The sequence below is a fragment of the Bombina bombina genome, chromosome 1 (genome assembly GCF_027579735.1).
Source record: "Bombina bombina isolate aBomBom1 chromosome 1, aBomBom1.pri, whole genome shotgun sequence".
Classification (NCBI taxonomy): Eukaryota; Metazoa; Chordata; class Amphibia; order Anura; family Bombinatoridae; genus Bombina; species Bombina bombina.
In genome coordinates, this window is record NC_069499.1 from 431,559,696 (window position 1) to 431,573,898 (window position 14,203).

Sequence of the window (14,203 nt, forward strand, 5' to 3'; positions counted from 1 at the left end):
AATGTAGTAATGCAGCGAGTAAGGCTAGCAGAATGCTTGGATGTATTGGTAGAGGTATTTGCAGCAGAAATAGTAAGGTTCTTATGCCACTTTATAGATCATTAGTTAGGCCTCATCTTGAGTATTGTGTGCAGTTCTGGAGGCCATATCTTCAGAAGGATATTAACAAACTTGAATCTGTGCAAAGGAGGGCTACCAAAATGGTACATGGTCTAAAAAATAAAACTTACCAGGATAGGCTCAATGACCTAAATATGTATAGCTTAGAGGAGAGAAGGGAAAGAGGTGATATGATAGCAACTTTCAAGTACATTAAAGGGTTTAGTAAAACTGAGGCTGTGGGTATTTTACATAAAATGGAAAATTCAAGAACAAGGGGTCATGAGCTCAAGCTAAAGGGTAGTAGATTCAGGAGTAATTTGAGGAAGCACTTCTTTACAGAAAGAGTGATTGATTTATGGAATAAACTTCCTCAAGAGGTAGTAGCAACAAACACTGTGGGGGACTTTAAAAATGCATGGGACAAGCATAAGGCTATCCTACAAACTAAATAAGTTTATACTGTTAGGTAATATCGGGCAGACTTGCTGGGCCTATGGCTCTTATCTGCCGTCAGTATCTATGTTTCTACGTGTAAATTAACTTTTAAATGTATTTTTGATGCGTTTTGTGCCACTTTTTTGTTTTGCAAAACAGTTAACCAGAGCTCTGAGGTCGCAATAGCCCGACGCACATTAAATTCAATTGCGCTCAAGTGATCATGTTTACTTTCAACTTGTAATACGAGTGCCACATCAGACGCGTTCAAACAGCCATGATAAACCTTATATCGATAACGCATTACTGTCACTTGTATTCTGGCCCATTCTTTACTACTGCACTAGTGTTTGCATCTTTAATTTACCGCTTCAAAAAGGATAAAACACCTAGTGCCAATGTCACTCCAGAACTGGCCATGACCAATAGCGGATTAGGAGTAGTATATACAGTGTATATATATATGTGTGTATATATATATATATATATATATATATATATATATATACACTCACACTAACAAACACATACATATATATATATATATATATATACACATATACATACATATATATATATATATATATATATACACACACACACATAAATACACATGTAGCTGGCAGTCATTGTTCCATCATGATCCAGAGTCTTGAGGATCAATTGTATTCAATATTAAGTTTATACTGGTGCTTGGTATCGGCAAGAATATAGCCGCCAAGGCAATAAACTATGCAGTGGCACAAACTGTGTTGCCATGACAATCTGTATTTCTGTTTGCTTGTTTCTAAGTAATGTATGGATACCTTGTAAACTTATATAACAATAAGCTAAAATATCCCTAGTGCCTGATGTACCCACTATTCACAGGCTTACAAAGACATAAATGTAACAACAGGACAGGGTATATCACCTAAACGGCAATCGGCATGAGTTGTACACTAAAAATACATTTTAAAAAATTCTTTATAGATATTAAATAAACAGATTAGTAAAATTTATCAGAACAATAAAATATAAAAAAAGCCCCCGGAGTCACAATATAGTAAAAAAAAAAGTATTCAAGAAACTTATATTTAATACCTATAAAGAAATTTGTTTTATTTATTTTATGTGCAACTCATACCAATTCCTGTTTAGATGCTATAACCTACCCTGTTTCATTTATGTTTGTTTGCCTCTCTCATGCATTAACTCTAGAGGATTATCTTTTCAACATTATTATGTCCCGCAAGTCATATCTTCTCTGTTATAAGGTCAGCTTCGGATTTGTATTTTTGATGTGACATACTCACCTTCTTTAGATTGGCAGCTGCTTCTCCCGAGCGAATGGCATCCAGCAAACTCTGGCGTATGAGTTCTGGATCAGAGCTTTGAAAATGTACAGCTACTTTCTTTTCAACAGTTGGAGGTGGGCTATGTACTCTGTATTTTAGTTCATGGGTTAGTGTCTACAAGAGAAAATTACTTGTTACCACAAATATTAATGTCTTTTTTTAATATGTACAGGATTTAACAAGCAGGCTCATTTTAAATCTTAATAGATCAGTAAAAAGACATGCACAGTAGTAAGAAAATTAATAACCCAAGTAAATTATTCACATTTAGAAATGTAACAATCAACATATATTTTGTTATTTGCGGTTATGACAAAAGACAACACTAACATACAGCTGTATTAGATTAACAAGTAAAGTTACGATTGTCTTCATTTTGTAACATACTGTAGGTTTATTTTGAGTCTTCATGTCAGACACTCCCCTATTAAAAATAAACACCAATTTATTTATTGGTTTGAACATCAAACTAGCATTTTAAATGGACAATATAAAGAAAAAAAAAAGTCAAATACTTTTTAGTGCAACGTATGAAATATGTTTGTCACAAAACCTAATAATTGAAAGCACAGAGTTATTTTAAAACAGGTTAAAAAAGTGATGGTAAATTTGCCAGCATAAAGACATATATTATCGAAGCTCCTGTCCTAACTAGCATATTGATCTGCTTTTAGCATTAAAAAGTCCAATCTACCTTTAACCCCTTAAGGACAAGGTCATTTTTTAATTTCTTACCCTTAAGGACCAGGGCTATTTTTACATTTCTGCAGTGTTTGTGTTTAGCTGTAATTTTCCTCTTACTCATTTACTGTACCCACACATATTAAACCATTTTTCTCGCCATTAAATGGACTTTCTAAAGATACCATTATTTTCATCATATCATACAATTTACTATAATTTTTTCTTATAAAATATGATGAAATAATTGAAAAAAACAACAACACTTTTTCTAACTTAGACCCCCAAAATCTGTTACACATCTACAACCACCAAAAAACAACCATGCTAAATAGTTTCAAAATTTTCTCTTGAGTTTAGAAATACCCAATGTTTACATGTTTTTTTTTTTTGCAAGTTATAGGGCAATAAGTACAAGTAGCACTTTGCTATTTCCAAACTATTTTTTTTCAAAATTTGCGTAAGTTACGTTTTAACACTGATGTCTGTCAGGAATCCCTGAATAACCCTTCACATGTATATATATTTTTAGTAGACACCCCAAAGCATTGATCTAGGCCCATTTTGGTATATGTTATGCGACCCTTTCACCGCTAAAAGCGATCAAATTAAAAAAAAATGTGGGGGGCGGAGCTAGCCTGTGAAGGGAACAGTCGCAACACTGCAGAGCTCCGTATCTAAAATTGCCCTTTAATTGTAGTTAAAAGTCTGCAAACCTGCCTTTTTCAGACCGATATAGCCTCTACGCTATAGATACAATCCTGCTGACCTCTCGGAGCACACAAAACCCTATCTGCTTATGTTTACCGCCCGGAGCGTAGAGAAGCTCCAGAGTGAACGGAGGACCTGGTTTGGCCTCGGTGCCGACTACAGCACACACACAAGGAGGCGAATTGGGAGCCCTGAAACCATCCTCTTATCTGCAGATGATCCCATTTAAACAAACTCTCTGCCGCGCCTACAACTTTTCTACAGCTTAAAAAGACGTCACTCCATAAAGGTCTCGCCTAGTTAGAACTACCGTCGCCATCTTGCCAGCACCATGCAGCTACCGGAACACCGCTGCTTTGAATAACAGCAGGAGCAGGTACTCCTAATTAAAAACATGGAGTATACTCAAACCTGCATAACAACTCTAGGTGTGTAGATGCTCCACTTACTTACCCCTAAAAAGTCATAGCCCACATCAGGCAATATTACGAGTCATCTACAGTAACACTGGGCTAAAGTTCAGTATATCCTAGTGAGGAATCGTCACTCCGAACCTACCTACATCTCAGCAGCATAGTTTAAACTATAAGAACCAATAAACGCTGACCAGGATTTAAGCTTATACTGCAAACCTAAAGACCACAAAACAAAAACCTCCATATTTAACAGGCTGCGGTGTTACTTAATCATGGAGTCACAGTTAATTACTATGATTCAAAAACTCATCTTCTCTCTGGATAGCCACACATACTCCCTTAAACAGGAGATAAAAAGACGCCTTCACTATCTCTAAGAGCAATGCGAAGGGACATGAGGTGAGAGCTGAGGATAGTGATCCGACCTTCTCAAAATTGCCTAACTCTTCTCGTGATCCTAATAAGCCGGAGGGTAGAGATACTCTCGATGGCCACATTGATGAAACAGTGCTAGTTAGCGGAACTTTTATTAGGTGGTCCTTGCTAAAGGCTGAGATGACCTGTTTGTGCAGATCTCATACCCCTCTGGTACCTACTGTTGGTCCTGTTGCACACATTTACTTAAGACAGTTCAGGAGAACTTTGATTTTGCCACCAGATGGTGGGAGAAAAATATGTCACAGTTGTGTGAGGAGTCTCTTTCAGAGGAATGCCGCAGCCCCACAGTCACAGTTCTGTGTAGTCCTGACTTGTGTATCATCATTATGCTATTACAGTCAATGCCTGGCCATATAAGGTCTGGAGTGGGTTAACCTATTGGAGTTTGCTGCTGCCTCTAATGACTTAATTGGAGTTAGATTTCATTCAGTTTAAAAGTTATTTCTTAGTTTATTATTTGATTTAACTTCATTTCCTGATGGATTCCCTTAAATATGCTAGTTCAGTCTCATGTAGTTTTAGATCTGTCTTAAATAACCCCCTAACTTATAAGATAGTACCATGTCTAAATTTCAGTTGCTTAACAAAACATTTACTTACAATTGGATATTTACATATTTCCTATGTTTTACTTATTATGTTGTTATGGTCCATTATGCAATGTGTGTTCTATGATCTTTTTGAACAAGCCTAATCTTCCTATCCCTAAAAGGTAGCCCAGAACTATCTCATCTGTTTCGGACATTACTGCTCTTTAATTAGCCCATATGAAGCATACAGAGTACCTATTGTAATTCCATGCCAATAGTAGTTGGTACCCTTTCATGTAATTGTTATGCTTGGTTGATTTTGCCTCCGCTGTTTTCCAGCTATAACGCTATTATATACGTCAGACTCCGTTTATTCACAGACGTTAGATCAGCTATATAGGCTGTTTCTTAATACTAATTGCTTCTGTCACTCAGGTATATATTTATGTGTCTATAGAAATATTTGCTGGACTTAAGCCAACTCATCTATTGTAATCTTGCTACCACTTAGGTGTCCTAGGATTACTCTACTTCCAATGTTTTTAGCTAACAACTGTTAATAAGCATCCAGAAGGTTTATAATGCATACACATTTTCTGACCATATTATTGACATTATGTATGTCACTTTTCACAAAACTCAGCCACAAAACTGTCTTAAAATTAAGGTGGTAAAGTATAGGAAGGGTCATAGCTAACCATGTATATTGTTGTTTGTTGTAAAGTGAGCCGTAACTAATTATAGTTTTCCCTGCAAACTTACCTATATGAGCTGGTTAGTAGGTATGCTTTGGATGGGGCACTGGCTAGTCATACTGTTCTTATAGCTCACTGTGAATGAATATAGTGGACTAATTACTGGATCCATTCATATGTGGCCTCTGTTATGCGCCATACTCTTATTTAGGAGTTCACATTGTATGCCAAATGAGTTTCTATGTAACCCCATGTCTATATATTAACATCCCTTTTGACTCCATATAGCCCCAACAATGCCATAACCTCCCTCCTGTTGTATGACTTTAGCAGTATATTTAAGAAGCCATCTGCGGCCAAGGTGGCTTGCTATAGAATTTCATGCTTTATTCCTACTATAGAGGTGGACCCTAACCTATGGGCTAACACAAGTGGGACTCTCTACTCATTTAAGTAGTCCAAAACCAGCGCTTATGTCCAGATTATCTTTTTGGCTCAATTAGCCCCCCATGTGGACTAGAGGCATATTATACCATTCATACTTTGTCCCTTTATATAATATGGTCTGACTTTAACCTATTTATATTTTATACGTTTATTTGCTGTTTAAAATGTTACTCTAAGATCGCAAACGTGTTTTTGGGACATCTAGTTACCTATTGTATATATCTTTAAGCGTATTCACTCGAGACCTGTCTTGGTGCTGTAGTTAATTCTTTTTCAATTTACGGGCCTAACACCTATAGTGATATGCTACCAGCTTAGCGACTACAATTTCAGAATGTTATTGTCTAGCTCATGTAGTCCTATACTAGATAGATTCAGTAGGGGAATAATTTAGCCACTACAGTCCATATAGAACATTACACACAATGCTTAATTAGACCCTAGAGCACCGCTATATAAAGAGTTTTCTAGGAATATCATTTATAATTATACCCTGAGTGAACTATGTCCCTCCCTATTAATTTAACAAGCAACAGGTTGTTTCTTGCCAGTTTAGCCCTTTGATTATATAATATGACTTTTACGTACTCCTTGCACTGTACTATCCTGGTATTTTATAAGGCTCCGCCCCCCATTTCCTTTCCCGTTCCACTTAGAGCGGCTCTTGCCCGCTGCACTTCCTCTTCCCCTCCCCGCTAACTTGGTCCAAAAGTGGCCAAACCAAAACTAACCCCCACTTGTCCCAAATGTTTCTTTTCTCTTAGATTATATAACTGCATGAACAACAACGTGGTGACCATCCCTATTAGTTACATAATATAAAAAGAGGTTTCATTATCCTTTACTGTTATACTGATTACGCATATCAATATGAATACCAGACACAGCTCTATGTTATATTGTTATGGTTTTGATGCTATTCCAGCGACGCACAGACTCCATACCCAGAAGGGTCTTACCTTTACTTCTCCGCTAGGGTTATGGTCATATAATATATGTTTTTCTGTAATATTCTTGCTGTCATTGGTTGAAAAATTTCTGTAATAATTCTCACAACCTCAATAAAAATATATTTAAAAAAAAAAAAAAAAAAAAAAAAAAAAAATGTTCACTTTTTTACTACCTTTTTCACAAACTTTAGCTTTCTCACTGAAATGATTTACAAGCAGCTTGTGCAATTATGACACAAATGGTTGTAAATGCTTCTTTGGGATCACCTTTGTTCAGAAATAGCAGACATTTATGGGTTTGGCATTAGTTTTTGGTAATTAGAAGGCCGCTAAATGCCGCTGCGCAATACACTTGTATTATGCCCATCAGTGAAGGGGATTAATTAGGTAGCTTGTAGGGCGCTTGAAGGGTTAATTTTAGCTTTAGTGTAGAGATCAGTCTCCCACCTCACACATCCCACCCCCTGATCCCTCCAAAACAACTCTCTTCCCTCCCCCATCCCACAAATGTCCCCGCCATCTTAAGTACTGGCAGAAAGTCTGCCAGTATAAATAAATAAAAAAGTTTGTTTTTAAAAAAAAAGTTTTTAATTATATATTTTCTGCAGTGTACGATCCCCCCTTAGCACACAACCTTCCTGAGCCCCCCCCCAAACAGCTCTCTAACCCTCCCCCCTCTCACTATTCTGTGCCATTTTGGGTACTGGCAGCTGTCTGCCAGTACCCACTTTTAAAAATAATCTGCCTTTATTTATATATTTTTTTCTTTTTTTGCAGTGTAGCTGCCCCCCTCAATACCCCCCTCCTCCTCTCCCAGATCCATTTTTTAAAACACAATTTCCCTCTCCCAACACCCGCTTCCACCAAGACTTGAATCATGCACATAGTGTAGATCGCGGGGCGTGCGCCCACGCCCCCCTTGCACGCTCCCGCACGCACCGGGGACGGATCAGACAAGGCTAGCAGAAATGATCCAGCGATAGGCCGCCCACCAACCTCCCTGCAGATGCTCCCACCCACCAATGATCAGACCCATCGCTGCATCAGTGTGCCAAAAAAGGTATTGCAGTGATGCCTCAATATCGAGGCATGACGGCAATACCTTGAAAGCGCCTGGAAGCGATCACGATCGCTTCCAGCCGCTTTAAAACCCTAACGACGTACAGGGTACGTTGTTGGTCTTTAAAGACCAGTTTGTGTTTTCAATGTACCCTGTATGACGTGTGTTGTTAAGGGGTTAATAATGAATGTTTTTGTCCGGCTGCTGTAATGCCACCTGTCACAGAATTTCTCTTTGGCTTGTTTGACTGACAGTTGTTTTAGTCAATCAGATCCTCACCATGTGCCCCATGTAAAGTATTGAAAGCACCCTCCCGTGCTTGTAATTCTGACTGCAAGAAGAACTGCACATGCGCAACTCGCTACGCTGTTTGCGCATCAGAAACAGTGAGGCTGCTTACTGTTATAATGGAATCTGCTAACAGTCAACAGTGATTTCTGTTGTGCAAACAGCGTAGTAAGTTGCGCAGATCTTCTTGCAGTCAGAGTTGCAAGCACGGGAGCGTACTGTCAATACTTTACATAGGGTGCATGGTGAGGCTCTGATTGGCTAAAACAACTGCCAGTCAAACAAGCCAAAGAGAAATTCTGTGACAGAGGCTGCATTACAGCAGTTACCGGAGCCGGACAAAAACATTCATTAATAAAAAGGTAGATTGGAGTTTTTAATGCTAAAAGCAGATCAATATGCTAGTTAGGACAGGAGCTTTTCATAATATATGTCTTTATGCTGGTGAATTTACCATCACTTTAAATGAAAACCATTTTCTATTTTGGATAACAGAATATTCAAGTCTAGACTCAAAAAGAAAAAGCATAGTCTCCGTCAAGCAGTTATTTTACTTTTTTTTCCTCACATAAAAAAAACATTTTGGGCAATATTTTTGCATTATTTTTTTTACTGGCTTGTTCTTGCATTGCTTAAGCCAGGACTTGAAAAATATGTGTGTGGAATAATGTTTAAAACAGTGATGTGACTCCTCAGTTGCTCAGAATATAAGGCAATAAATTGCTGCTTTGCAACACAAGCAACTGTATTTTAAGAAACTGATTGATTTTTACAAAAATGTAACTGTCTGAACATACAGCAGCAATTGGGCCCTTAGCTTCACTGGTTGGGGTCATGCTGCCTCTATTAGAGCTGCAAGCAGGGCGTTGAGAGGAAAAGAAGGGAAGAAGGAAAGAGCTGAGCTTGGCTGCTGCTGCACCTGAGCAGGTGTCATCCAGCTGTGCCCGTGCACATTACCAAAGGTAGGTGTGCAGCTGGGAGCCTCTAACCTGGTTCTACTCTTTTTGGCAAGGAAGTCATTTTAACAGGCGCTAGAACACTTTTCTAGGTATCATGGGATCTTGGCACCCAGTATTTATTAAGCGCATGTTTAATGGGACATGAAATCATTTTTTTTCTTTTATGATTCATATATAGCATGTGATTTTAAACAACTTTCCAGCTTACTCCTAATTATCTAACTTGTTTTGATCTCTTGATTATACTTTGTTGAAAAGGATGCCTAGGTAGGCTTAAAAGCTGCTGATTGGTAGCTGCACACATATGCTTCTTGTCATTTGCTTTCAGCTAGTTACCAGTAGTTCACTGATCTTCTTCAACAAAGGATACCAAGAGAATGAAGCAAATTAGATAATAGAAGTAACTTAAAAAGTTGTTTAAAATGGCAATCTGTTTCTCAATCATAAAAGAAAAAAAATTGAGTTTCATTTCCCTTTAAAGGTATAGGAAAGTCAACATTAAACTTGCATGATTCAGATAGAGCATGTCATTTTAAGACACTTACATTCACTTCTATTTTCCAATGTGCTTTGTTCTCTTGGTATCCCTTGTTGAAAAAGAATATGCACATATCCTACACTTGTGGAAGCTAGCTGCTGATTGGTGCTTGCACACATGTCTCTTCTGATTGGCTAACTAGATGTGTTCAGCTAGCTGTCAGTAGTGTAATGATGTTACTTAAAGGGACAGTCTAGGCCAAAATAAACTTTCATGATTCAGATAGAGCATGCAATTTTAAACAATTTTCCAATTTACTTTTATCACCAATTTTGCTTTGGCCACCTCTTTTCAGAATGCGTTTGAACAGTTTTTCACCACTAGAGGGTGTTAGTTCACGTATTTCATATAGATAACACTGTGCTCGTGCACGTGAAGTTATCTGGGAGCAGGCAGTGATTGGCTAAACTACAAGTCTGTCAAAATAACTGAAATAAAGGGGCAGTTTGCAGAGGCTTAGATACAAGATAATCACAGAGGTTAAAAGTATATTATTATAACTGTGTTGGTTATGCAAAACTGGGGAATGGGTAATAAAGGCATTATCTATCTTTTAAAACACTAAAAAATTCTGGGGTACACTGTCCCTTTAAGCAGAGGATAACAGAATGAAGCAAATTTGATAACAGAAGTAAATTGGAAGTTGGTTAGAATTGTATGTTCTAACAGAATCATGAAACAAAATTGTGGGGTTTTGTGTCCCTTTAAGGAAAAACTGTACTTGTCTTGTATTTGTGTACATTGCAGATGCTGGCCTGCATGCTGACTTGACTACATATTCACTGAGGAAACTTAAAATGGTAAGGTGAAGTACATGGCAGGTACGACAGTAAGAATTTGCACTGATAGGAACTCTATTTGCACAGTGAGCTGAAACTATGGGGCATAACTTCAAATTCAAACCAAATTCATCTAAACTATATCAGATAGTTATCCAATGCATTACAGCTCATATGGAAATGACAAGCACACAGGCATGACGCTCATATAACATGTATTTAGCTACTATGCATGCAGCTCCTAAATAGGACGTTTTTTGCTTTTTAATATACTTTGTTAAATACTCAACATACACTTATGTGCCTTAAAAAAAGCTGGTCATCTGCCCCAGCAATTGTCTTACTAACTCATGACGTAACAAGCCCAAGCTGTAAGGAACCCAGGGCCAAAAGATCCTAACTTTTTAAATTACATCTATCTATATAAAAATCACTTCTATTTAAATCACCTTCTCTAACCTCTGGATATTTGGACTGGATTTTGTATCCTATATAAAATGTGCTAACCTCGGACATAAATGAGGTACTGTAATAAAAATGAAGTGTGAGATCTGATCCTAGGCGACACTATATACTTGAACTATAAATAGAAATATATTAAGCATGTTAATGTCTTTGCCCTACCCACTTTATATGCAAAAAATAAAGGATTCAGTAAATACATTTTCCTCTGGAATTATTATGGTTATTTTTTATTTCCATATTTTACAACATGGTTAATGGAAGCCAGGGAACCACTTTTCCTATAACTGTATCTGGTTAGTTTCTATTTTTTAGAAAACATCTATATCTAAAATATTATATAAAACACCCTTATCTGTCTTTCTGTAGACTGCACCACTATTGGCATGCTGACTACTATCTTATGTTCATGACTCAATAAAATAAAACTTATCATCCAACATCATGGTACCGAGTTTGTGCACCTCAGAATGAATGGCTGAAGTGGGTCTGCTGAGATCAAAACCTACAACTCAAATCTCACCAGCTTACCCTGACCCGCCATACAGAGAATAATGAGATATTATTAAGATTTTCCTTATATGCAAAATACAGGAAAAATTCCTTCTACCCAGAAAATACAATGAAAAACTTAAAATAATAAGTAAAAAATTGTATTCAGGGTTTTCAAGTGTCTACAGAAAATATGAATAAAAAGAAATATGCAATCAACATAACATAATTGCTACCTAAAAGCTTTCCTATGCTTACCTCCTTATCCAAAGACTCCTCCCCTGGATTTCCTGAATACATTGTAGACTCATTCTTGATTTCAGTTGGAGATGTTACTGGGGCCCACCCGGAAATAGTGTCAACTTTTGTAGTCTCCTTGACGGGTGAGGTACTGGAACTAAAGGACTGAGATCTTTTGACTGCTGTTGAAACAGCAGAAGTAAATGGGGAAACATTAATACTTGAAAATGGCCTTGGAGTGGCAAAAGTCCTTAATTTTTGTAAGCTCATAGGAACAGATTGTCCAGTTGGCGAGCTTAAAGATCTCACCGTTTTTGTCTTAGAGAAGCTTTCACTATTCTGTTCATGGCAGGCTTCATTAGAAGACTTATCATTAAAGGATGTTGTAGATGTTTCTTTTATCGACTCAGGTTGTGTCAATTCATAAATTTTTAGATCAGTAGGTCTGAGATAATTTTCATTTCGATTTTCATCTTGAGATGATACAAGCTCAGGAGAGTTTTCCAAAACATTTATTAAAGAGACTTCACACTTTTCTTTGTTAGGCATGGAATGCTTTTCAACTATTGCATGAGATAAATGAGGTTGGGATTTGACTTCAAACAATTTTTCACTAATTGTTTCAAGAACCTCATTCTTTGAATCTGAAGGTTTTTCATAAATTGTCTGCATGGCTTCAGAATTTTTTTCAGTAACTTTTAAGGGCAAATGAACAACATCTATCTTTGAGGGAAGTGTTTTAATTGATACTTGGGTCATGTCTTTTCCTATATCTTTAAGTTTAGCAGTGTTATTGGTAACACTAGTGGATATTTTTGCACTTTTAGCAATTGCAGAGGTCACATACATACTTGAAGCTCGTCTCTGCATCTGCAAATAAAATGAGCTTGGAGCTTTTACAGAACCAGATGAATTATCTTTCGATTTAAGTTCAGAGGTATTTTTTGGACCAGATGCTGAAGATAAACTTTTTATAATTGGAACATGCTCTCTTCGAACAGGCACTTCAATATTTTTAGACACTGGACTTGTAGAAATATTTGAAGTGTCTTGAGTAGTATGGTTTCCATTTCTCAGTAATGAACATTCATTATGTTCGGTATTTGGAACGACAGGTGAAATGTTTTTAGTGTAACTGACAGTTTGACTAGATAGCGTCTGTTGAGTTAATGTAGAAGAATCTAATTTTTTAGGGTCCTGTAAGTCATTATGCTCAACATACCTTTCTACATCAAAGGACCTTTGTGGCACAATTTTGTAGGTTGTCATTCCATACTTGGGTAGGTAGTCTCTTCTTATTTCATTGGAAGGCTTAAGCTTAGGCTCTGTATTCTGTCTTTGCAACTGGTTACTTTTTGATAGTGAATGCAATTTACTTTCCCCAACACTTTCCTTAACAACAGTTTGAGTGTCCATACTTTCTTTAACATGTGTTATTTCCTTTTTAAGATCAACAATTTCCTGCCTGTCTGCTTCTTTTCCAGACACCTCATGTTGATGATTGTAAAATGGTACCTGCTGAGATATTTGGCTATCAGCTTCATAGAGCAAGTCTGTACCTCTCAAAGATGTTGTTGAAGAATTATAAGAACAAGAAGCTTCCTTTTCTGCCTCCACCTCAATAGCACTGTAAAAATCAACCGTCTGAACAGCAGAGTCTTGAGTTTTTCCCTTTTCTGTGTTAAAATCCTCTTTACTTTCTATTTGGCCATGTTCAGGAATGTTTGTGTCCTTATTTTCATTGTGCTGGATATCTGACAGTGTCTGGCTTTCAGGTTCTGTGTTTATTGCTTTACTCTCAAATAACTGGATATTATCCGTTAACTCTGAGGATTGTGTCGATATCTCATTTTCTCTGTGATCTTAAAACAAAATTAATAATTAATAAGAAAAACTGAGAAAATTACAATACAAAAAACAGAAATTGATAATGAATAGACATTGGCATTCCTTTTGTTACACGTTTTCATAAAAACAGAATTTATGTTAACCTGATAAATTTCTTTCTCCTACGGTGTGTCCGGTCCACGGCTTCATCCTTACTTGTGGGATATTCTCTTCCCCTACAGGAAATGGCAAAGAGAGCACACAGCAAAAGCTGTCCATATAGCCCCCCCTCTGGCTCCGCCCCCCAGTCATTCGACCGACGGTTAGGAGAAAAAGGAGAAACTATAGGGTGCCGTGGTGACTGTAGTGTAAAAAAATTTAAACCTGACTAAAAGCCAGGGCGGGCCGTGGACCGGACACACCGTAGGAGAAAGAAATTTATCAGGTAAACATAAATTCTGTTTTCTCCTACATTGGTGTGTCCGGTCCACGGCTTCATCCTTACTTGTGGGAACCAATACCAAAGCTTTAGGACACGGATGAAGGGAGGGAACAAGTCAGGTAACCTAAACGGAAGGCACCACAGCTTGCAAAACCTTTCTCCCAAAAACAGCCTCCGAAGAAGCATAAGTATCGAATTTGTAAAATTTGGCAAAAGTATGCAGAGAAGACCAAGTCGCTGCCTTACAGATCTGATCAACAGAAGCCTCGTTCTTGAAGGCCCATGTGGAAGCCACAGCTCTAGTAGAGTGAGCTGTAATTCGTTCAGGAGGCTGCCATCCGGCAGTCTCATAAGCCAATCGGATGATGCTTTTC

General features: G+C 37.5%; 1 protein-coding gene across 2 annotated transcripts in view; it reads right to left on the bottom strand.

Annotated features, from left to right (window-relative positions):
- COBLL1 (cordon-bleu WH2 repeat protein like 1) overlaps positions 1–14,203 on the bottom strand; it is a 365,721-nt gene that overhangs the window by 30,269 nt on the left and 321,249 nt on the right. For both annotated transcript variants that reach the window (XM_053698388.1, XM_053698389.1), the window contains 2 exons: positions 11,579–13,422; positions 1,833–1,988 (listed from right to left, as the gene is read on the bottom strand). In XM_053698388.1, the coding sequence (XP_053554363.1) occupies positions 1,833–1,988; positions 11,579–13,422 (2,000 nt within the window). The remainder of the gene's footprint in view (positions 1–1,832; positions 1,989–11,578; positions 13,423–14,203) is intronic.